The sequence below is a fragment of the Acinonyx jubatus genome, chromosome B4, assembly GCF_027475565.1.
Source record: "Acinonyx jubatus isolate Ajub_Pintada_27869175 chromosome B4, VMU_Ajub_asm_v1.0, whole genome shotgun sequence".
NCBI lineage: Eukaryota > Metazoa > Chordata > Mammalia > Carnivora > Felidae > Acinonyx > Acinonyx jubatus.
The window spans coordinates 131,129,311-131,154,464 of NC_069387.1; the positions used below are offsets into that span (position 1 = coordinate 131,129,311).

Genomic DNA, 25,154 nt, shown 5'->3' on the forward strand with positions numbered 1-25,154 from the left:
GTTCCAGGAAGTAAGTTCTTCATCTTCCCAGAATCGTCCGCCCTCTCTCCTCAACACCAAGCCTCTGCAGCTCAAGAGGGGCGTACAAGACCTGAGTGACGAGCCCAGGATACCAACTGATGGGCTTCTCTGATGGCCAAGGTATTCTGCATTGGTGCTGCAGTCATTTCTGGCTGCTAATTCTGGAGTCCAGGTGGAGCCGTGAAAGATCCATGGGATGAGGACACTGAAGAAATGTGAGACGTGGGAAAAGAGGATGTGCAGTGTCAGTATCTCACTTGCATCTTGGCTACTATGGGCCCATTTCTCTCTCTGTGCTAGACTCCTTTTGTCAGCATTCATTCTTCCAGGAAACATTTACTGAGCACCTATACTATGCTAGATTCTGTGCTAGGTGCCAGGGACACGGTGACCAAGACAGACATGATCTCTGCCCCCACCAAGTTTGCCATTAGTTGGGAAAGCAGAAAACACTGAACTCTGGTGAGAGTTATGAGAGGCCTGTAAGAAGTCAGGTCATTCATCATCTAGGAGATCGCAGAAGTGTGTTCCATAGGGCTGTGAGTGAATCTGTGAATAAATGAAAGCAGAAATGGAAAGGTGACAGGAAAAGAAATTACTGTCCAAAGCACGATCTTGAAGCCTTGGGATCTAATCAGCAACTTGGTTTTTTGTTGGTTTTTTTTTTTTTTTTTTTTTTTAAGTAAGCTCTGTACTTAAAGTGGGGCTTGAACTCATGACCCTGAAATCAAGAGTCGCATACTGGCTGGGCCAGCCCAGGCACCCCCTAATCAGCAACTTCTAACATCCCTGAAGTATCATGGTTACTGGCAAAGCGGAGTTCACCTCAGCAAACAAGCTGGAAATTCAAAGCGGAATTCCCCGGGGAGGTCTCCTTCTACTGAGGAACTCAAAATTGGTTATTTCAGAGCGGCATAATGCCTGCTACTGTAGCATCAAGGAAGGGGAACATTTGGAGCTAAGAACCAGGTGTCTGAAGGCTATCTGCCTGCATATAACTCCTAGCTTTCCCCCTTCCACATGAACAATCCCAAGACAATCACCCGACCCACGCCTTTGTTCTGCTACCTGCAAAGTGGGGATCATAATAATGGCCACCACTTATTTTTGTTTGTTTGTTTTTTTAAAAAAATTTTTTAACGTTTATTTTATTTTTGAGACAGAGAGAGACAGAGCATGAACGGGCGAGGGGCAGAGAGAGAGGGAGACACAGAATCGGAAGCAGGCTCCAGGCTCTGAGCCATCAGCCCAGAGCCTGACGCGGGGCTCGAACTCACGGACCGCGAGATCGTGACCTGAGCTGAAGTCGGATGCTTAACCGACTGAGCCACCCAGGCGCCCCATGGCCACCACTTATTGAGCATTACTCTGTGCATTGCATCAAGAGCTTTACCTGTATTTTTTTTTTAAGATTTTATTTTTGAGTAATCTCTACACGCAATGTAGGGCTCAAACGTACAAATCCGGAGCCAACCAGGCGCCCTTTTACTTGTATTATTTCATCTAATACTGCTCGAGGCACTCGAATCCTCAGCATGCAATGAGACCACGTGTAAAAAACAAGTGCCTGATACCTAATAAGCCCTTCACAGATGTTAGAGGTTGTTATTTTTATTGGTCAACCAGAGAAAAGAGTGGGATCATTAGGGAACATTTTCTAGACTGATTAAGTAGGAGGTACTGAAAAAACAGAGGTGTTCCAGGACAGGGGGTCGCTGGGAATGCCTTTACCAAGTCGTGGTGTGACCGAGCATGGAGTGGGCTGGGAACTATACAGCGTAGCGACTAAGTGCAAAATCTAAAGTCGGGTGGCTAGTTGGGTGGCCCTCAGCAAGACACTCGGCTTTTGGGAGTCTCAGTTCCAGCACTGGCTGAAATCCGTTTTTACTGCAGTTCCGTGCGAGGGGCTCACTTGGAACTCAACAAACGCTCATTCCTCCTCAGAACTGCGTGCGGTGCCAGATACGCAGTGGCGGTGAAGCTGGGGTGGGCGACAACCATAACTAATAATGGCAAATACACACGGGTTTCTGAGCGTCCCAGGCATCGATCTAACACTCTAACCTCACGGCAATCTTAAAGGCTGGTCTTAATGTACCTTTCTTCAAATGGGGACACTGAGGCACACAGCGGCTCAGGAGCTTATGAGGCGCTAATGACGTTTCTTGTACCGGAAGATAAACTTGACAAAACTCAACATCAAGCAGCGGAAACCCGACAACCCTGAAGGCTCCCGTTCCCCGGAAGCCCGGGGGCGAGACCAAGTGGAGGAAGTTCCGCCCCGCGTGGAGGAAGTCCCGTCCCCGGGCTTCCGCTCCCGCCCTCGCTGGCTCTGCCCTGTCCTGGTGGTGAGGCGTGACCGGGATGGCGGAGGGAGGCGATCGTGGGGGACAGCAGGCGGCCTGCGGGCACGACAGCTACCGCTCGCCGCTTGCCTCCCGTTACGCCAGCCCGGAGATGTGCTTCGTGTTTAGCGACAGGTACAAATTCCGGACATGGCGGCAGCTCTGGCTGTGGCTGGCGGAGGCCGAGCAGGTAATGGGCCACCGGGATGAGGGGCCGGGCCCGCCCCAGCACGTGCGGGGCTCGGCGTCGCGCCTGGGCTTGGCCCCCGGGAGCAGCTGCCCCGCTATTTTCGGCCGGGTGTCCCTTTTCTGAGGAGCTGTGGCCCCAGGAAGGTCAGGGCAGGAAGCCCGGGAGCCGACACCTGTTGCCTCCTTTGTTTTGAGTCACGGAGGGTTAGAGGCGGAGGAGGCGGCGAGAAAGGCACGCTGTCATTTTAGGGATTTATCTTGGCCATTCCTGCAGGGATACACTGCTTAACACGGACCCTGAACCCTTGTTACGTGCTGATTTCTTTTCCCGTTTAACCCATAGAAACTTTGCAAACTAGGTGGTGCTTTCCCCACATTATACGGGAGAAATCAAGCCTCGGTGATAGCCAAGCGCGTTATTTGCTCCGAACCATTAATAGCGTACCCGGGGTGTGAACCTGGGTTCAATGCAGAGCGTGAGAGCTTAGCCACCTTATCTTTCACAATGCCTCAGTGTGGTTAATCGCAGGACTGTCCCTACAAAATTCATGTTTCCTAGGCCACTGTTTTTGCTCCACTCTACTGCACTTTGCCTCTAAGGAGGGAGAATCGGGGTAGGGGGTTATTAGATGGGTTTTCTGGTGTCTCTTTTAAGAGCTGCATGTAGCGCTGTTCGGCCCAACGCTTTCAGAAATAGCTCCAGAGCGGCCTTCCCAGAGGAGTTGAAGAAAACTGAAAGTGATCCAGAGAGCTATAAAGTTTCAGAGGAAAATGCCACAAGCCAGATGGCAATGCCTTCTCAAGTGGCATCAGTAAACAGGGAAACAAACAGTATGTGCCTGGGACCCAAGTACAGAGGAACTCCCCAAACAGGGAACGCTTCCTGGATTTTCCCCCTCCCCATCAGTGTGCTCAAGAAAATTAAGTGACATAACAATAGACACTCCTATCATGCCTGCTCAAAAAAAGTAAATGACATAATAACAGACATGTTTATCACGCCTGCCAAGACACTATCTTAAGACTTGGCATATTAATACCTCATTAATCCTCAAAATAACACTGTACTGTAACTATTTTACAGATGTTTTACCGGTGATGGAATGGAGGCACAGAGAGACTTCATAAACTATTGGCTCAGACAATAATGGGTAGAAAGGGACATCAGTAGTGTGTGGTCATTTATCATGTACTGTTATGTACTCTTTTCCATTTCATATGATACTCCGTTATATAGATGAGGGTAGTGGCATTCAAAGACTTTGCAGAATGGGGCACCTGGGTGGCTCAGTAGGTTAAGTGTCCGGCTTTGGCTCAGGTCATGATCTCACGGTTCGTGAGTTCCAGCCCCGGATTCGGCTCTGCTGACAGCTCAGAACCTGGAGCCTGCTTCAGATTTTGTATCTCCCTCTCTCTCTCTCTCTCTGCCCCTCCTCCACTCACACTCTGCCTGTCACGAATAAATAAACATTTTTTTTTAAGTTGAAAAAACAAAAAAAAAACAGACTTTCAGGATCACCGCAGCTAGTAAATGAAGCTGGAATTGAAATGTAGAGTCTGAATATGTGTTCTTTCCTCTGGCCAGTGTGCACATTGCCTGAAATGCATACAACGTTGGTATAATCTCCTGCGTTTGGATTATCTTGTAGGGTGTCAAAATTAGCATAAACTAGGGGTGCCTGGGTGGCTCAGTTGGTTAAGCATCCGACATCAGCTCAGGTCATGATTTCACGGTTCATGGGTTCGAGCCCCACGTCAGGTTCTGTGCTGACAGCTCAGAGCCTGGAGCCTGCTTCAGATTCTGTGTCTCCCTCTTTCTCTGCCCCTCTCCCGCTCACACTCTGTCTCTCTCTCAAAAATAAACATTAAAAAATTTTTAAAATTAGCAAGAACTATGTAATAATTTAGTAGTTAAGACAAAAATTTGAGGAATAAGAGATTAGGAGAGGGGTGCCTCGGTGGCTTAGTCGGTTGAGCGTCCGACTTCAGCTTAGGTCATGATCTCATGGTTTGTGGGTTCGAGCCCTGCGTCAGGCTCTGTGCTGACAGCTCAGCCTGGAGCCTGCCTCAGATTCTGTCTGTCTGTCTCTCTCTCTCTCTCTCTGCCCCTCCCTCACTCACAGTCTGTCTCTCTCTCCTTCAAAAATAAACATTAAAAAAATTTTTTAAAGATTAGGAAGAATGCAGAAAAGCAAGAGTGGGGGATGAATTTTGACAAGTTGCATTGCTTGGGGATAAGAAGCAGTTTGGCCACACTGCCCCCTGTTGCTTTGCTTTGGAAGGAGGCCTGAGGTGTCCTATCTACTGGCTAACAGACACTTCGAGGCAGTTTTGCTCAGTGTGGCTACTGAGCTTTTGAAATGTGGCTAGTGTGACCAAGAAACTGAATTTTTACTTTTTACCATTTTATTCTTTTTTAAAATTTATTATTATTTAAAAACAATTTTTTTTAGTGTTTATTTTTGAGACAGAGACCCAGCGTGAGTGGGGGAGGGGCAGAGAGAGGGGGAGAGTAGAATCTGAAGTAGGCCCCAGGCTCCCAGTTATCAGCTCCAAGCCCGACGTGGAGCGCGAACCTGCCAGATTATGACCTGAGCCGAACTCAGAAGCCCAGCTGACTGAGTCACCCAGGTGCCCCACTTTAACCATTTTGGATGTAAATAGCCACATCTGGCAAGTAGCCACCATCTCGGACAAGACAGGTCTAAGACGCAAGATCCTTCCCAAGGCCAGGACTTGGGAATTTCAAGTGACGTTTGAATAAATTTCACCAGTCTATATGTTTAGCTCTTGGATCCAGGGGTCTGAGCTGCCTGGGCTGCAAGCTGCTCTTTGCCGGCCTTACTTTTCCAGTGGTGGATGAATGTAAGCTGTTGATGTGTTTATTTTCTCAATAATATCCTGCAAAGGCTTTGTTTTACTGAATTTGCTGTACGTAATTTGTTGGCAAAACCACTTACAACATTCTTAATTTTCATTTCTTGAAGTAAATCTGTCTGGGTCAAATGTAAAGCTGTGGCCTGGATCCCACACCTGGGGCACTTACATGCCAAGCACTAAGGGGTAAGCAATAAATACAACAAGGCTCTTCTCTTGTGGAGTATACATTGTAGGGGGAGGGACAGGCTAATGCATTTGTAAGAAATGTCATGTGGTGATAAGTGCTCTAAATAAATTTAGGCTAAAGGAATAGAAGAGTGACACATAAGAAGAATATTTCACATTGGCATCAGGAAAAACCTCTTTGAGGAGGTAACATTTGAGCCCAAAGACCAGACTGTGTGAGCCAGGAAGAGATACAAGGGCAGAGGGAACAAAGATCAGAATTACGTTGTTGAAATATGCAAAATGTACATTGTTGTATATTTTGGTGTTTACTTAGAATGTAACTTACCATGATTCATTAAGAAAACCTTGCCCTTCCCCACCCATGTTCTTTTAGTTGCCAAATCTTAATTTAAGAACTGGGAGGTGGGGGGCGCCTAGGTGCCTCAGTCGGATGAGCATCTGACTTCGGCTTAGGTCATGATCTCGTGGTTGATAGTTCGAGCCCTGCGTCAGGCTCTGTGCTGACAGCTTGGAACCTGGAGCCTACTTCAGATTCTGTCTCCCTCTCTCTCTGCCCCTTACCCGCTCAATGCTGTGTCTCTCTTATGTCTCAAAAATAAATACAAACATTTAAAAAACAAAATTTAAAAAAAAAGAATTGGGAGGTGGGACATAAATGCTAACATGAACCAATGTATTTCTCGGTGTCACTTCAAGTCATTGTGACGCTTGAGGTATTTTGTTTTGCCTGTTCTGCAGACATTGGGTTTGCCTATCACAGATGAACAAATCCAGGAGATGAAATCAAACCTGGACAACATCGACTTCAAGATGGCAGCTGAGGAAGAGAAACAGTTACGACATGATGTGATGGCTCACGTGCACACGTTTGGCCACTGCTGCCCAAAAGCTGCTGCTATAATTCACCTTGGAGCCACCTCCTGCTATGTTGGAGATAATACAGTAGGAACCTGTGTTTTGTTTCCACTTAGGACTCGGTCTTCATAATGGATTTATAAATTTTATTTGATTTTTGTCTAGTTATAGGAAGTGACTCCATAAATCTTTAGTTTTAGGGGTGTCTTAACACTGAGGAATTTTCTGCTTTTGTTATCCTTCCAATCTAAACTGTAAGCCTCTCATGACCTCCATAAAATAAGACCTGCAGATACTGTTTCTGCATTGGCTGTTTGGGCATAAGCCAAGGTCTTAGCGTTTTAGTGGCAAGGTAATTTTCTTTCTGAAGTCCTTTATAACTCTTTGCTGTAACGTCTGAAAAGAAAGAATTACATTATGATTCTTACGTGAAACTTAATTAGCAGAAGCAGCTTATCCTCAAACATAAAAAAGTAATATCTTTCATGAAAAGTAATAATTTTCCTAAGAATTTACCAAGTGCTTGGCACTATTCTGAGCACTTTGTGTGTATGACTTCTTGTATTCTTCACAAGAACCGTGAAAAAGGTCCTTTTATCTCCATTTTTAAACAGCTTTTTGAGGTGCAGTTTACATGCCATAAATTTACCCATTTTAAATGTGTGGTTCAATGAGTTTTAGTAAATTTATGCAGTTCAGCCTTCACTATGCTCCAGTTTTACAACACATCCCTCACTCTGAAAAGTTCTCGTACCCGTGTGCAGTCACTTCCCACTCCTGCTTTCCAACCCAAACAGCCGTTGATCTGCTTTCTTTCTCTGTAGTTTTGCCTTTTCTGGTAATGTCATAGAAATGGAATCAGAATATGTAGTCTTTGGGATCTAGCTTTATGATCCCTGTCTCTGCAGATGAGGATACTTAAAGAGAAGTTGAAGAACTTGCCTAATGTCACACAGCTAGATAAGAATCAAGCCCAGGGAGAATGGCTCCAAAGCTGTCCTCTTAATCATGCTGCGCCCGTGGGACCAGAAGTTTGATTCCAGATACACTTCCAATTCAGAAAGAAGCCACTAATTTTTAAGTTGCCCCAAATGCTTTCAGTCTCAAGTGGTACCCAATAAAAGGCATCTGTATGTGTATTACTCACATAATAGAAGAAGAACAATCCTTTCTCATGGGGGAATACACTGTTTTTTGAATACCCACTGTATTGTATAAGTTGGGCTCAGCAATTTGTATTGGAGTTGCCTGAAACACATCTCTTATTTTCCTCAAGAACAGCTTTAAATTTCCTAAACCTTGGTGTTCTGGTTCATGTCTTTTTTGTTGTTGTTAGCAATGGTAGATATGGAAAAAGGACAAAAGGCTAATGGAATGTGCCCCATGGAAGCTTCTCAGATACTCAGGCATTCCTTTTGGAAAGATAGAAAGCTGGTTGACCTGGACATCTTCACAATATTCAGGATGAAGGTTTGCCCGTAACTGTTTTCCCGTCATTTTAGTTACCACATAAATTGGCCTTTAGGAGTATAAAGGTTTTGTTCCTTAGAGATCCCAGAAGTACTGCTCTCTAGGTTGATGTGCTTTTAAAATAGTAATCTGAAAAGAACAGCTTCTGTTAGCATCTTCTGAATTGCACAGAGGGTTGCTAATAGTGAGGTATGTGGCTAGCTGAGAAACCCAGTGGTGATGGCCAAAAAGTATTGTGTAATAATATTGTTTGGGCAAAGCTGTTTGATGTGAGACCACTGCATTTTCCTTTGCAGGACCTGATTATTCTCAGAAATGCATTTGACCTGCTTTTGCCAAAGGTAAGGAATTGGTAGAAGTTTCCTGCCAGCCCTGGATTCCCCATGATAGGAGATGGGCACCACTTACGAATAAATCAATGCAATGTGAATATAAATAGGTTATTCTTTAGTCAGGTGAATGATCCTATATCTCATCTGTAGAACGAATTGTCTTCTTGAGTTAAAATGCTCTAAGTGAATCCTTTTTAAAATCTAGCCTTTTGGGGCCCTTGGGTGGCTCAGTCGGTTAAGTGTCCGGCTCTTGGTTTCAACTCAGGTCATGATCTCAGAGTTCATGAGATTGAGCCTCATGTTGGGCTCTGTGCTGACAGCGTGGAGCCTATTTGGGATTCTCTCTGTCTCTGCCCCTCCACTGCCTGTGCTCATGTGCTGTCTCTCAAAATAAATAAATACCTTTAAAAAAACAAAACGTAGTCTTTTAATAAAGGCAGTTAACCAGCAGCATGTTGTTGACATTGGGTCAGATTCATGATTTTGTCCTGTTTTCCCTGCATGGGCATGTTAGTGGTCTTAAAATTGTGCAGAATAAGTTCATGACTTTTTAGATAGTCAACTCACTTATCAAACATTGGTTGCTCTTAAATCTTCAAGGCATTTTGGGATACAAAGATAAAAAGATAATGTCTCTGCCTTCCACAGGCTGGAGATCTAATTTTATATTAAATTGTCTGAAAGTTTAGTTCCTGATTATATAACGAGCTTACCCTGAACTCACCCTGTTTCTATCACATGGTCTTTCTTACAGCTTGCCAGAGTGATCTCTCGGCTTGCTGACTTTGCTAAGGAACGAGCCAGCCTTCCTACCTTAGGTTTCACACATTTCCAGTAAGTGATGTGATTACTTCTCGGGATTTGGGCTTGTTGGTATGCATTTGGCTTTCATTTCTTCCTTCAGTTTCCCTTCTCCACGGAAGCTGGAGGTGAAGAAACTCAAAACATAGTTTAAGGGGTGCCTGGGTGGCTCAGTCAGTTAAGCGTCCAACTTCAGCTCAGGTCATGATCTCGTGGTTCATGAGTTCAAGCCCCATGTTGGGCTCTGTGCTGACAGCCTGGACCCTGCTTCAGATTCTGTGTCTCCCTCTCTTTCTGGCCTTACTCCACGGTTCTGTCTCTGTCTCTTTCTCAAAAATGGGTAAACACTTAAAAAAATAGTTTAAGCAAATAACTTAGGATGCTTATGAGGAATGAACCTGGTCCCTACCTTAAAAGCTACACTGGTGAGAGTTCATTTGGGGAACATTGGGAAATACAGATCAAGAGCGTTTGAAAGTATTCATGCTCATTGATTTAGTAATTCTGTTTTTGAGACTCCTACTGAAGTAAGTAATCTAAATTATGCAAAAAGTCTCACGTGCAAAGATCTTTGTTAAAATACTGGTTATGATAGCAAGCACCGGGAACAATCTAGCTGTCCACAATAAGAGAAGAATTAAATGAGATATAGTATATTCATAGGCTTGAATAACATGTAGCCGTTAAAATGCTGCTTATAAGACTCATATTGTGGAAATGTGCGTAGGTTACTGTTTTGGGATAAAGACAGCATATGAATTGTACAAAGATTGGAAGAAATTACACCAAGATGTAAATATTAATTACTCTGGTTTATGAGGTAAGAGGATAATTAAATTTTTCCCTATTTTGTATTTTTGATGTGTAAAATGTTCAAGTATTTTTATAATTACCAAATAAAATCCTTTTCAAAGCAGATAATGTCATTTTTGGAATGCTAGTAGCAGGTTTCAAGTGATGATTTTTGAGTAGTGGTGTGTTAGCATCTGCCTTACATCTTGGTGGGATATTGCTATGGCGACGAAGATACTGTGTCCTAACATTGAGGAAAATCTGTTGAGTCTAATCTTCCTTAAAGTTAGGGCCTGCACTTGTCGCAGAAACCTGAAGAAATTGTTCATGAGGACTCAGTGCAAGGTGTGTTGGGGCTGGCCATGACAAATGTTGCCTCGTGCTGGCTCCCTAGCATTACCTGAGTCACGACTCCTCTTCCTCTTCTGTGAGTACTGGAGAGTTGTGGGCCTCCCAGTATTCCTCTGGGGGTAGCGTGACGAGAGAGGTATCTGCTGCCACGGTTAGCAGGCATTAAGCACTCAGAAAATGGTATTGGTGCATGAGATCACATCAGTGTGGGTCAGTTCCTGCAGTCAAAGGGAAGCAGCTTTGGGGCACCTGGCTGGCTCAGTCGGTAGAGCATGTGACTCTTGGTCTCAGGGTTGTGAGTTCAAGGCCCACGTTGGGTATAGTGCCTACTTAAAAAAAAAAGCAGCTTTATTGAGATACAGTTCACATACCATAAAACTCACCCTTTTTAAGTGTACACTTAGTGGGGCGCCTGGGTGGCTCAGTCGGTTAAGCGTCCGACTTCGGCTCAGGTCGTGATCTCGCAGTCCGTGAGTTCGAGCCCCGCATCAGGCTCTGTGCTGACAGCTCAGAGCCTGGAGCCTGCCTCAGATTCTGTGTCTCCCTCTCTCTCTGCCCCTCCCCTGTTCATGCTCTGTCTCAAAAATAAATAAACGTTAAAAAAAAAGTGTACACTTAGTGGTTTTTAGTATATTTACAGATTTTTAGTATACTTACAGATTTATTTACAGTCACCAGTATATAATTTCAGAATATTTCCATCACCCTTCAGAAAACCCATACCCATTTAGTTATTACCATTCCCCCCTTACCTAGCCCCTTGCCATCACTGATCTATTTTCTGTCCATGGATTTGTCTCTTCTGGATATTTTATTTAAAATGTTTTTTTAGTGCTTCTTTTTTGAGAGCTAGAGGAGGGGGTGGCAAGGGGCAGAGAGACAGGGAGACAGAGATCCGAAGCGGGCTCCGCACTGACAGCAGAGAACCTCATGCAGGACTCGAATCCTTGAACCATGACATGAGATCATGACCTGAGTTGAAGTCGGACACTTAACTGACTGAGCCAGCCAGGCACTCCTCTGGACATTTTATTTAAATGCAGTCATAAAATATTTATCTTGTTATGACTGGCTTCATTCACTTAGTGTTTTCAGTGTTCATCCATATTGTGGCATGTAGCACATTCATTTCTTTTTGTAGCCAAAATGGTGGATATACCAAGTTTGTCCATTCTTTAGTGTGATAGACATTTGGGTTGTCTCCACTTTGTGGCTGTTGTGTACAGTGTTGCTGTGAACAGATCCATGCAAGTCCATCCATTCATTTCTTTGCTTGTACCAGTAATCTGTTAGCAAGAGTTAGCTAGAAAACTACCATGAAATTAATTTGGGGATATATCGTCTCATGATGTGCCTTCATGTTTGCCCACGGTTCATACTGTTAGCCTGATAGGAGAGAGAATCCATTTGGAATGAGCTAGGTCATTTATTGGAACTCCCCATCAGGGCACCTGGGTGGCTCAGTTGGTTAAGTGTCCAACTTTGGCTCAGGTCATGATCTAACGGTTTGTGAGTTCGAGCCCCACGTTGGGTTCTGTGCTGACAGCTCAGAGCCTGGAGCCTGCTTCAGATTCTGCCCTTCCCCGCTTGCACTCTGTCTCTCTTTCTCAAAGATAAACATTATAAATATTAAAAAAAAAAAAAAAAAACTCCCAACATCATTGCAGTTTGTTCTCATTATTATGCTTTATGTTCAGAAACAGACCGGCAATGAATTGATTTAGACTTTGGACGGGGAGCAAAGCCATTAGCTGTTAGGTTAAGAGTCCTTGGGTTATGTATGTTTTAGGGTTGTTGTCCACAGCATGGCTGCTTCCTTATCAAACCTTGTCTCCTCATGAAGGCCTTCCTTTACCGCCAGTCTAGAGTGGCATTCTCCAGTGTCCTCATCATTTTATTTTTTCATATTTCTGATAAAAAAAATCAACGGTCACTTTGTTTACTTGTTTCCACTACAACGCGAGCTCCATTGGACAGGAACCTTGTCTGTTTTGTTTGTTGTTGTTGTTTTTATGTTTGTTTATTTTGAGAGACAGAACATGAGTGGGAGAGGGAGAATCCCAAGCAGGCGCCATGCTCAGTGCAGAGCCCAGTGTGGGGCTCGATTCCACCACCATGAGGTCTTGACCTGGGCCGAGATCAAGAGTCGGCTGCCCAACTGACTGAGCCAGCCAGGTGCTCCTTGTTCATGGTATTTTCAAAACCAAGAACACATTAGCTATTTGGCAAATGTTTGTTACATGAGTATATTTGACTTGCCAAAGCCTGGGGACAAACAAAACAGGCGTTGTCCCTGCCCATATATTGCCTCTTGATGATAAAGAAAGAGCTATGTTAGGAGATCTTAGTTTCATAAGCATGAATATTTGTAAATGACATTGAATCATAACTATTGCTCACTTGCTCACACTTCTTCACTCTGGTAAGAGACAGGTCTCTCTGTCTCTTACCTGAATTCTTCCTCTTTCCAGGGGTAGCAGTAATTGTTTGAAGAGGGAGTGAAGCTTATATGAAGTAAGTCCTTGGTTTGAGACTTGTGTGTGTCCTCTTTGGGTCATTTTCAGGCCTGCTCAGTTGACCACAGTTGGGAAACGTTGCTGTCTCTGGATTCAGGATCTTTGCATGGACCTCCAGAATTTGAAGCGTGTCCAAGATGACCTGCGCTTCCGGGGAGTGAAAGGCACCACAGGCACTCAGGCCAGCTTCCTGCAGCTCTTCGAGGGAGATGACCAGAAGGTATTCTGAGAGCAGCAAGGGAACATGGAAGCTCAGTGGTGCGGGCACCAAGGACAAAGCTGACTTCTAGGATGGGCGGAGAGATGGATCCTGGGATGAGTGGAGTCTTTGGATCGAAAGGGGCACCAAGGATTGAAATCAGGGCAGGACATTGAGATATTCTCATACTGATCACACCTGGATTTCTATAAGGATGTCTTTTTCTTCCAAGGTAGAGCAGCTTGACAAGATAGTGACAGAAAAGGCAGGATTTAAAAGGTAGGTAAGTGGGAAAGGTGTTGGCTTCCCTGTTAAGTGATGGAAGGCCCGTGTTCAGTGTACCTCTAAATTTGACCCTTTTTCTTCCTTTGTTCTTCTACCCGTTTCCTTTTTTCTTTTTCTTTTTTTTTAAATGTTTGTTTTATTTTTGAGAGACAGAGCACGTGCAGGGGAAGGGCACAGAGGGAAGGAGACACAGAATCTGAAGAGACCCCAGGCTCCGAGCTGTCAGCACAGAGCCTGACGCAGGGCTGGAACTCACGAACTGTGAAATCATGACCTGAGCCAAACTCGGACGCTTAACCGACTGAGCCACTCAGACATCCCTACCCATTTCCTTTTACCTCCTGGGTTTTATTTTTGTATAGTCTAGATTCTGTTTTCTGATAATCTATAAGGAAGAAGGAAATAGTCTTACCCATGTTGAGGTCTCCGATGGATTCATCTAAATCTGACCATTTCCCTTGAGGGCTGCCAGGCTCCACCATGGCTCCTTCTTGCAGGCATTTCCATCAGGCTGTGAGGACACGGGTGCACAGGACCACCCTTCCTTCTGGGGCATGGGTGTTAGTAAAAAGGGTGGAAGAACAGTTTGTTCCAGGAGCAGATTATCAGTGAGGTCATCTGGGCTCCGTGTGACTCAGTATACCAGTGAGACCAAGCTTTTGCTCAGGGTCGGTTTTTGCTCATTTGTTTGACATAGTCACATTTTGAAATATTTTTATGTACGGCTCTTTTCAATTTATTTCTAGGGCTTTCATCATCACAGGGCAGACCTATACACGAAAAGTGGATATTGAGGTGCTGTCTGTGCTGGCTAGCTTGGGGGCATCCGTGCACAAGGTGAGTGGTGGCAGCAGTTTGTGGGGCTGGGATGAGAGCTTCGCACAAACAGAAGGAATTGGCCTCAGAGCTTTGTTCAGTCGCATCTCTCAAGAGATGTCAGACTTCATTTTTCACCATTTGGGGCCTGTGGGTGAAGCCTCTTAAGGTGTCTTAAAGGACAGGACTGGATTCTGCGTTCTCATTAAAGTTCATCTGGCGTCGTCTTTCCGTGCTGTCTGCAGCCATGTTTCACAGAAGTGTTTCCATGCTCCTTTACTTGTTATCCCTGCTCTTCAGGAGCCTGGAGAAGTCTGAATGAGATACTCTCCAGGATCTGTTGGGGAGGTGAGCTCACCTCCATCAGCCTAGCCCCTACTCCCAGAGTTCTGCACATCGTTGTGGCCCTTTCCCCCCAGATTTGTACCGACATACGACTCCTGGCAAACCTCAAGGAGATGGAGGAACCCTTTGAAAAACAGCAGATTGGTGAGTGTTGTGTGGAGACCTGGGAGCACCACAGAAATGCCAGGGGGCCCGTGGGCAGGTGTTGACAGCTCGCCCAGCAGCGTGCCTGGGCACTCATTGTCCTCTGAAGTCTCTCTGCCTTTGCTTCTCGTCCTTGTACGTGGCAGGCTCAAGTGCGATGCCATACAAGCGGAACCCTATGCGCTCCGAGCGCTGCTGTAGCCTTGCCCGTCACCTCATGACCCTCATCGTCGACCCGCTGCAGACGGCATCTGTGCAGTGGTTCGAGCGCACGCTGGATGATAGTGCCAATCGGTCAGTAAAAGGGGATGCTATGTACAGTGAGTTTGTGGGGAGGACCAGAAGAGGAGCCTGGAAGCAGAAGGATGTTTTGAGCATCTGTGCATTTCCTCCTTGTCCCCACAGAGCATGGAGTCTAGCAGGGAGGCAAGAACATACAAAGAACAGTATGATGAGTGTAGGAACAGAGTGTGTATGAGATACGCTCTGTGTGAGCTAAGGGGAAGTCTAGGTGTAGGGGTCAGGAAAGGCTTCACAGAGGAGGTAATGCTTTAAGACTCAAGAAATCTAGGCATTTTTAAAAGACCTTTAAGACAGGATTGGAAGCATATATACAAGCATAAAGGCAGGAGAAAGAAGAGGGAGTTACTAGTACGGGGGAGTAAAGTCTGTGTGACAAGCAATGAGGTAAAACATGATTATGGATCACAGCTAGTATATGATGGTCTCTGTAGGCCCTGAAAAGTTCAGTTACTGTGCTGGAGGTAGGTAAGGTGTCAGCTGTGACGTCTTGCCACAGTTATATGGTGGTTCGGTATGAGATGGGTCAGAAGTAATTTGTAGCTGTGAATAAGGTACCAACATGCACATGGTTTTCTGCTTACTTAAAATTTTTATTTATTAAAAAAATTTCTTTACGTTTATTTATTTTTGAGAGATAGGGAGAGTGTGAGCAGGGGAGGGGCAGACAGAGGATCCAAAGCAGCCTCTGGACTGACAGCAAAGAGCCTGATGTGGGGCCTGAACCCATGAACCATGAGATTGTGTCCTGAGCCGAAGTCAGATGCTTAATCAACTGAGCCACCCAGGTGTCCCTAAAGATTTTATTTTTAAATAATCTCTGTACCCAACATGGGGCTCAGACTTATAACCCTGAGATCCAAGAGTCACGTGCTCCACCAACTGAGCCAGCCAGGCACCCCTGTATATATACTTATTTAAAGCAGAGTCACGTTATTCTGGTTTGCTTGCATTGTATTAGAATTTGAGTGGAAAAGGATATATAGTTAAGCTAGTTCTCTGGGATCTGTGTGTAATCCAGGGAATAAGGCATTTATGAAAATAAGACATGTGAACCCATTCAGAAGTCAGCCATTAAATATTTTTCAGCAGGGTGTGACCTAATCATATGTGCCTGCTAAAACACCCTGCAACAATTTGGAGAACCAGTTTTAAGGGGATATGGATCTGGTCAGGACAAGTTAGGAGGCTATTTTTAAAAATTGAAGTCCATACTGGCACGGTGCTCATGTGATTAGAGAAGAAGCATGTGGGTATAAAATCTGGCAGATTGGCCGGCCTTGGTGGCTGATAGGAGTGAGTGTTAAGATCGGTGATGGGGTACAAGTGCCATTTACTGAAGATGGGAGCCACAGGGAGAAGAAGAGTAGGTTTGAGATGGTAAGCAGGAGGCAATGGAGAAGTGACTGGATCCAGTTTTGGGTTTGAGGTACCTACAGACCAACCAGGTAGAGCTTCTCCAGTTTGGTATGTGAGCTGGCTTTTAGGCAGGTGGTCTGGACAAGGGGTGATGGATTTGAGAGTCATCAGGATATTGGGGGTAGAGCCCAAGTCATGAGATTAAAGGAAGTTGTCCAAGTAGTACACGTAGCATGAGAAGTCGGTACGGCAGCTTCTTGGGACACACCCTATATTTCACTGAAATTGATACTTGCTTAAAGAGATAACTGAACGGCTATTTGTTTTCTAGACGTATCTGTTTGGCCGAGGCATTTCTCACCGCAGATACTATATTGAATACGCTGCAGAACATTTCTGAAGGATTGGTGGTGTACCCCAAAGTAAGCCTCAATTAAAAAGCAAAATATTGGGGTGGGGGTTGGAATGTGGGAGGGTGAGTATAATCTTCTGCTCTGGAGTAAGTATGTTTGGTGATCTGCATTCTAGTCCAGTAGGAGTTGTTCCTAACCAGAGCTCATTCTTCAGGTTGTGACGTGGCTCTAGAGAACTAACTCTGGAATCCATAGACAACGTTTGTAAAAAAGAGAAAAGGACATACTTTGAATTGGCTTAAACTGTTCATGAGCTTCATGAATCATCAGCTGTGGTGTGACTGGCAGAGCAGACTGTTTCCTTTGCCTGTTTTTAGGTACCTGAGGCAGATGGTTCGTTCCCATTATATACTTGGCTCTTGAGGTGGGGCACTGAAATTTAACAAAGTTGAGGTTTTATAAATCTTTCCAATGAAGCAACTTTTAAAAGTGTATTTAAATTGCTTTTCCTTTTTTAAATGAAAATAATACTTTAAATTAGAAAGAAAACTGAAATGCAGATTGAAACGATCCATTCTACCCTCTGTCTTCATAGATATGGTAGTTCATGTCCTTCTCTGTATTTTGCTGGTCACAGTTGATCTCTTACTGTGTGTATGACTTTGTAACTGTGAGGCATCTTAGCCCTTCGTTCATTCTTCTAGGTAATTGAACGGCGCATTCGGCAAGAGCTGCCTTTCATGGCCACAGAGAACATCATCATGGCCATGGTGAAAGCTGGGGGTAACCGCCAGGTTTGTTAACCCCTTATGCTCCTGGATAAATTGAAAGGGCACCTTTAGTCCTCCTCTCCTCCCTTAAGAATGAAAGCATTTCTGTCATCTGCCCTCAGTCATGGTATTGGTACAGAACAGTGACCATATTCTGCCATAGAGCAGACTCATCTCTGGAGGGTGATTACGGTGAACTTGGTTTGTTAAAAGTGAATCACTTTATCACTTGTAGGAAAGGTCCACTCTTAGCAAAGGAATAAGGTCTGAATTTGTAATAGGAAATGATGGGAAGTGGGCACGACAGAGCACGTGGTTCACGAGCTGTTAGAGGAGCCAGCACAAGAGTCACTTGGGCGGCTCAGTCAGTTAAGCATCTGATTTTGGCTCAAGTCATGATCTCACAGTTCATGAGTTCAAATCCCGCATCGGGCTCACTGCTGTCAGCACAGAGCCTGCTTTGGATCCTCTGTCCCCTCTCTCTCTGCCCCTCCCTTGCTTGCTCTCTCTATCTCTCTCAAAATAAATAAACTTAAAAAAAAAAAAAAGGCCAGCACAAGATGGGCTTTACTTCAGGTTCATCCTAGGTTATGTTCGGAGGGCTGAGATCTTGATGGAATTAGACTGTGAGGGGAACTTCCTCAGCCTGGGTGGGGAGTGGGTGGGTGGGCTTTGTGTACCAGCCATAGATAGACAGCATAGTTGTGGTATTGGATGATGGTTATGATGATCAGATGCCCTGTTAGTAAGTGAATCAACAATACCCCACTGTCTTCCTAGGATTGCCATGAGAAAATTAGAGTGCTTTCCCAGCAGGCAGCTGCCGTGGTCAAACAGGAGGGAGGTGACAATGACCTCATAGAGCGAATCCAGGCTGATGCCTACTTTAGTCCCATTCATTCCCAGTTGGACCGTCTGCTGGATCCTTCTTCTTTTACAGGTCGTGCATCTCAACAGGTAAGCACCAGAACACTTCTGTGGCACTAGAAGTTTCCCCAAATGCCCTCCTTTTACACTGCTGGGCCACAGAACCTGGAATACAGTCTTTAATGTTTCTTATAAAATAAGAAGTCTGATAAAAATGAGGCTAGGCAGAAAGAATTCAGAGCAGGCTAAAATGTGAAGGTTTGGTTGTATTGAACTGCCTTATTTCCCCCTGTGGATTTCTCTGAATTCTCTTTTGGTTTGGAGCATGTGGTATAATGGACAAAGATTGGGTTTTACCCTCAGATCAGTCAGGTTCATTCCTGACTTCTGGCTTTCATTGGCTGACAGGATAATATGCATCTCAGGGTGCCTGAGTGGCTCATTCCGTTGAGTGTCCACCTCAGGTCATGATTTCATGGTTAACGTAGTAGGTCCCTGCATTGGGCTGACAGCATGGAGCCTGCTTGGGATTCTCTCCTTCCTCTGCCCCTTCCCCGCTTGCACACACACATGTTCTCTCTCTTTCTCTCTCAGAATAATTAAATAAACTAAAAAAATACATACATCTCATGAGGTGGTGGTTATGTGAATTAAAAGGCCTAGCACAGTGCCTGATGCGTGGTAGGTATTCAGTAAATGTTTATCATTTTTCCCCTTGGCCTTTTGGAGATTGCAAGAGCTAATTCAAAAACATTTACGAGTGCAAACTGGGTGCTCAGTATGTATTCAGGTACTGTGCTTCATTCTGGGGCTTCAAAGATAATTCTCATCTTCAGGGAGCTCAAAACTTAGTGGTAAAGGCTTATAAAAAGGTCATTCATTATAATACCAAGCAGTACCTGTAGGAGTTGAGGGAAGCATATTCTTTTTAGGTATCACAAAGGAGAATAGGAGAGGTTGGGAAAGACTGTTGGAAGACTTGACATCTGAGCTGAATCTTAGGGAAAAGTAGGAGTTGGCAAGTAGATAGACATCCAACATGGGAGAGAAACTACAATCATTTGATTGTTGCTGGAGTAGCAAGTACCCAGAAGTAGTTACAGGATTTAAAGTTGGAGACAGACAACAGTTTGTCATTTCTCCTCAGATCACACTGGTGTTTTGGATTTGAGAGACTTAAACTGGAGGTTGGAGACCAGTAAGGAAGCTGCTGCAGGGGGCCAAGCAGTAGATGATGAGGACTTTGAGCCAAGGCAGTGGTAGATGCAGATGAGGGGAGAGATTGGAGGGCTCTTCAGGAAGTTAGAGCCTTGGCAGGTTGAATGAAGATGAGAGAAGAAGCCGTGATGATTTCAGCTTGGGTACTGGGTGGACGATGATGAGACCAACTGAAAGGACAGTCTGGGCTCGTTTATGGGGAAACATGTAGGCATGGTGGGTTAAGCTGCCTCTGTCTAGGGAGAGATTTCTGACAGGCAGTGAAGAAATTACTCAGTGGTGGGGTAAAAGCTTTATCAAATTAGGTCTCAGTGATATAAACTGACTTTGAAAAAAGCGTTAGCAAAATTTCCATCTTTACATTTTCTTTTGTCTTACATTTGCTTTTCTTTTTGGCAGGTGCAGAGATTCTTGGAAGAGGAAGTATATCCCCTGCTGAAACCATATGAAAGTGTAATGAAGGTGAAAGCAGAACTATGTCTGTAGCGTTGGAAAAGAATTAAACAAGAAGTCGTTGGCTTTGTTAACTTTTATTGCCAAGTCATGGAAGCCATTAGTTTAGTGCCTTATTTTACCTTAGGACGTTTTACCTGAAATTGATACAGCACTTTCTTGTTGGTGTGGCGCTTTCACATTTCTCAGCGTTTACGATGCAGGAATAAATTACGTTGAATTGGACTCTGTTTTCTACAGCAACACAACCTGTAGTTGTTCATGGTTCTTTCAGGCACATCATCTAACTAGTCTAAGTTGTTTTACATGCTCACGTGATTGTGAGGGAGTCAGCAAATTCCTGTTCCACTCTTCTGAAGGTAAATTTCATCTGTGTCTAGCAAAATAACCTGGACTGTGATTCACCATGGACTCTGATTCAGTATGGTTAGATACTTTTGGCATCCAGCTTGGTTTGGCCAGAATAAGTAATGAAATCTGGAGTTCTGGGACATTCTCAAGCTTACTCTGCTCAAGTTGTATTTGAGCTCATGATAAGGTTTATATATCAGGGAAATGCTAATTGGGTCTATTGATTTCATCAGGACATTTGACAATCTTTAATCCTGGTTACACAGTTTGATAGGTGATTGAACCAGCCTTAGCCAAAAAACGGAGCGTTAGGACTGTCCCCCCACCTGGAAGGAGAGCACTGGTATTAGTCCACAGGCCTCTATCCTTAGCCCTGTCTCATTCTACACATTGAGTGTAGATGAAAATGAAGAAAGTGTATTTATCAGATTTTCAAACAACACAAAACCAGGACAGTTAATCAATACATGCATTTGGTAAGATAACTAAGATTTTATCCAACCTGAATAGACTGAAATGATATGGTGAAAACTAAGAAGAAAAAACTAAGATACATGTAAGTTAAGCTTAAACTCAGTATGAACCAGAAGTGGTTGCCAGTGAGATCATTTAGGATGTGTTAGTAGTAGTACAGTGTCCAGAAAAGCCACTGTAGTCTTACGGTTCCACCACGTGGCATTATGTTCAATTGTGGAAACCCAGTCTGAGGAACAGAGAGAAACTTGAGAGCCAACCTCCAAAGAAGACTTTGAGGGTGAAGGAATGTCTGAGCACTCAATCCTGTGGGAGAAAGTTTGTCAGTGCTTCAAATACCCCTGTGAGGAGGAAGAGTGACTTAGGTATTTGTTGCCCCAAGAGACACCATTGAAACACATAGGCATTGTTGAGAGTTTGAGGCCAGTTTGGGCCCAGGATTGAAGCGACTGTGAGTGAGTGATTCTCACCCCGCCCCTTAAGCTCAGTCAGAAGCCAGACTTCCTAGTTGTCAGGAACCGGAATGTTGCAAGAGAAAAGAGGCTGAGTCGGCTCTGACCATGTACAATCAAAGGTAGTCGGGAGTAAAGAGCCCAACCTGTTGGAGAATAGGAGACAATCCTTGAAACCAAATTCTAAATACAGTTCAATGTAGCAAGCAGTCTTGGAAAGCGTGGAACCATAGGACATCTCAATTCTTGTAGAAAGTTTATTATTCCTCCTGTGTGAATCTTGGGATGTTTGAAACTGCTAGGTCTGGTAAAAGGAGTTAACTCATTGGGCTCTGATCAGGCATTCTATCTACTTCCTTCTCTAGTATGGACCACCAAAGAGAAAGCAGCTCCTATCAATGTATCTGTAGTCTGAGAACTTATTTATGTTATACACCAGACATACTGGGGATACTGGATACCATGAATTTTTTTTTTTTTATTAAAATTTTTTTAATGTTTATTTTGAGGGAGAGAGAGACTGTGTGAGCAGGGAAGGGGCAGGGAGAGAGGGAGGCACAGAATCTGAAGCAGGTTCTAGGCTCTGAGCTGACAGCATGGAGCCTGTGTGAGATTCTCTCCTACCCTCTGCCCCTCCCCTCCACCTCAAAAATAAATAAACATTTAAAAATAAATACATTTCCTCCTGAAAAATAAATGGCGGTCTTGTGATGACAGACTTGTGATCTCTAATAATTGGTGGTTTGTCTGGTTTTTCTTCCTGGGTTATTTGGGTGGGTTTTGTTTGTTTTTTTTTCTTTCAGAGAGTGTGCAAACGGGGGAGAGGGGCAGAAGGAGAGAGAGAATCTTAAGGCTCCACGCTCAGCACAGCTGGACACGGAGCTTGATCCCATGACCCTGAGATTGTGACCTGAACCAAAATGAAGAGTCGGAAGCTCAACGTACTGAGCCAGCCAGGTGTCCTGCCCATTTGACATTTTTTAAAGACTTTATTTTTTAATTAAATTTTTTAAAGTAATCTTTACACCCAACATAGGGCTTGAACTTAGCACTCCCAAGATAAAGCGTCATATGCTCCACTGACTGAGCCAGCCAGGCTTCCCCGTTTAACATTTTAATTAAGGGCATTTGGGTGGGCTGCAGGTTGGCTAAGAAGAGAACACTCATGCCTTCTTGAAGATTAGATTGAATTCAGTTAACCAGTGATCTAAACTCCAGGCTCTGAACTATCCAAAAATCAGGATCTGGGCAGACTGTGGGATAACCAGTTTCTGTTCAGCTGCAGTCAGACACCTAGGTACTGCTCTCTTCCCCTGGCTGATGGTAGATTTCATTTGATAACCAGGAGCGCTTCCTGTCCTTAAGTAGAAGCACAGAGGTTAGGTGCCTCCAGAATGGTGGTGTAAATCCCGGATAGATGTGAGGACTAGCTGACTGAAATTGCATAGCATAAGATCTGACCTAAGGTACTCAGGAAGCGCCATTTTCATTTTTGAGCCTGGGAGAGAGTTCGCCAACCAGTCAGGGAGCAGGCTAAATTTTAAGGAGGATGCTGTTGGTTTGGTGTGCCTGCCATGGAAGAGAGTACATGCTGAACTTGAACCAACCAAAGAATGAGGAATGAGCCAGCATAAAAAATAAGGGAGCGCCTGGGTGGCTGGGTTGGTTGGGTGTCAAACTCATTATTTCAGCTCAGGCTGTGATCTCACAGTCGTAAGATTGAGCTCCGAGTCAGGCTCCATGCTAAACATGGAGCCTGCTTGGGATTCTCTCCTACTCCCCCCCCCCCCCCACCATCTTTCCCCTACTTGCTCGCACACCCTCTCTCTCTCAAAATAAATAAGCATATAAATAAATGAAGTTGGGACACCTGGCTGACTCAGTTGATGAAGCATATGATTCTTGATTCCAGGACCACGAGTTCAAGCCCCACATGGAGCATACAGCTTACTTGAAAGAAAGTAAAAAGTTGGAAAAAAAAAAAAAAAAAAAAGCCTGGAAAGCTATATAATGAAATAATGTGTGGTTTCTTGGATAATGAATTTAAGGTAGTTTTTATTTTCTTTCAGCTCTTGTGTATTTTTTCAAGTTTTTAATGCAATTTTTATTTAAGCTAAATTTTAGAATAGTTTTAGATTGCAAAGATGGTACAGAATTCCCATATACCCCATACTTGATGTCCCTTATTCACATCTTACATTAGTATGGCACAATTAACCAATATCGATACATTGTCAAATAAAGTCCTTAGTTTTTTCACTTGTTTTTGTTTTTAATTTTTATTTATTTTGAGAGAGAGCAGAGGAGAGGGAGAGAGAGAATCCCAAGCAGGCTCTGCGCTGTCAGTACTGAGCTCAACACAGGGCTTTAACCCATAAACCATGAAATCATGACCTGAACCGAAATCAAGAGTTGGACGCTCAACCAACTGAGCCACCCAGGCCCTCCATCAAATAAAGTCCTTAGTTTTTAGCTAATTCCTTTTTTTGTTCCAGGATCCCATCTAGGACAAATTACATTAAGTCATTATAACACTTTTTAGGTACTGGAATTCATATACATTACTTATAAGGTATGTTCTTTATCAGAGATGTGGTCTAACTGACACAAAATTTAGCTCTAATTTAGCTGATCTGGAACAAAACTAGGAGTCAAGGCAGAATTTGGTTTTCCATTCTGGATCTGGTGTGACTTTATTCTTCATTAAGTGCAGAGAAAATTCTCTGTGTACAGAGAAATTCTTAGAGGCCAAATTTCTGGGGAAAATGGAGTAAGTGGTGAGTATGGGTGGTAATTTTTACCTTCATGAAAAGTCCAAACTCAGGAAGAAACTGATCTGCGTTTCTGGCCCAGATTTCAAGATGAGCACTTCGGAGGACATGATGATCTATAGGAAAATACTTGGGACAAGAGGTCAAATGAAATGCGGGTTTTTGGGTGGATGAAAACAAGAGGCACTCTCTCTCTGCTCATGAACAATGCCCTTTGGCCTTACAAAACCATATATGACCTGCCCGTTCGGATTCCAATGCCTTACTTGGTATTGCATGTTCAGTTACTTTTACTGGGCCCTCCTCTTGTATAGTGGTCCAGAAACTGTGATTAGGTAACATCCCAGGCCAAGCTGGAGTGGAAAGAGTTTGAAGAGATCCTTGCAAACTACTGCAGACCCCCTTGTCCCTAATCCCCACAGGGGGTTGCTAAGAAATAAGGTCCAGCAGAATAGTGGTTTCAAGAGGCCACATGTGAGATCAGGAGGGAAACAGAGACCAGGAATGCCTCGAGTTCGTTTCCATCCACGAATGATGCAGCCTTTCACTGGGTGGCTCTAACTTCCTGAGAAGTCTAAAACCATGGCTTTAAATGCTAATTGTTAACTAGTAATTTAGCTTCAAACTTTAAAAAGTTGTAATTAGGATAGTGCTGGTTGCCAGAGCACACGCCAAATGTATTTAAAATACATAAAGTAGGGGCACCTGGCTGGCTCAGTCGGTGGAGCATGTGACTCTTGATTTCAGGGTTGTGAGTTTGAGCCCCACGTCGGAGGGAGAGATTAGTTAAAAGTAAAATCTTTAAAAAAATAAAATATACATAAAGCAGAAATGCAAACATAATGAACAGATCTCAAAGGGATTCATTCCATAGTTCCTTAAACAGCTAAGTTGCTCATTTTATTTTTTAAGTGGTTTCCATGCTCAGCAGGGAGTCCAGCACAGGGCTTTGAACTTGGGACCCTGAGATCAAGACCTGAGCCAAGATCAAGAGTCAGTCACTTAATCAACTGAGCCTCTCAGGTACCCCTCATTTCTTCCAAGAAAGAGTCAAATCATACTTCACATTTAGAAAGCATTTCTTTGGTAATAACTTGGAGGAAATAAGTATTTAAACAATATTTTGTTTCTGATCCAGATTTCATAATTTAACACATTTTTTTCAGTGCCCTGCTGTGTCCTGGGAATACAGTAGTGGACAAGCCAGTCTGCCCTCCTGGAGCTTTTGGTTCCAGTATAAGAAGCAGAACGACACA

The 25,154-nt window shown here is 44.1% G+C and overlaps 1 protein-coding gene across 6 annotated transcripts; it reads left to right on the plus strand.

Annotated features, from left to right (window-relative positions):
• Positions 1-2,328: 2,328 nt before the first annotated feature.
• ADSL (adenylosuccinate lyase) lies at positions 2,329-21,845 on the plus strand. 6 transcript variants are annotated; one of them, XM_027070668.2, is made up of 14 exons: positions 2,378-2,501; positions 5,543-5,618; positions 6,363-6,566; positions 8,246-8,290; positions 9,036-9,115; positions 12,790-12,961; positions 13,173-13,219; positions 13,972-14,062; positions 14,461-14,530; positions 14,677-14,824; positions 16,521-16,611; positions 17,247-17,336; positions 18,093-18,269; positions 19,797-21,845. In XM_027070668.2, the coding sequence occupies exons 3-14, from the start codon at positions 6,402-6,404 to the stop codon at positions 19,881-19,883; spliced, it is 1,263 nt and encodes a 420-aa protein (XP_026926469.1). In that variant the 5' UTR covers positions 2,378-2,501; positions 5,543-5,618; positions 6,363-6,401; the 3' UTR covers positions 19,884-21,845. The 6 variants fall into 6 exon arrangements, with proteins under 6 accessions (XP_014933384.2, XP_026926470.1, XP_026926469.1 ...); XM_027070666.2 differs by having other exon boundaries at positions 2,416-2,556; XM_027070667.2 differs by lacking the exon at positions 2,378-2,501 and adding an exon at positions 3,563-5,420.
• Positions 21,846-25,154: the final 3,309 nt, after the last annotated feature.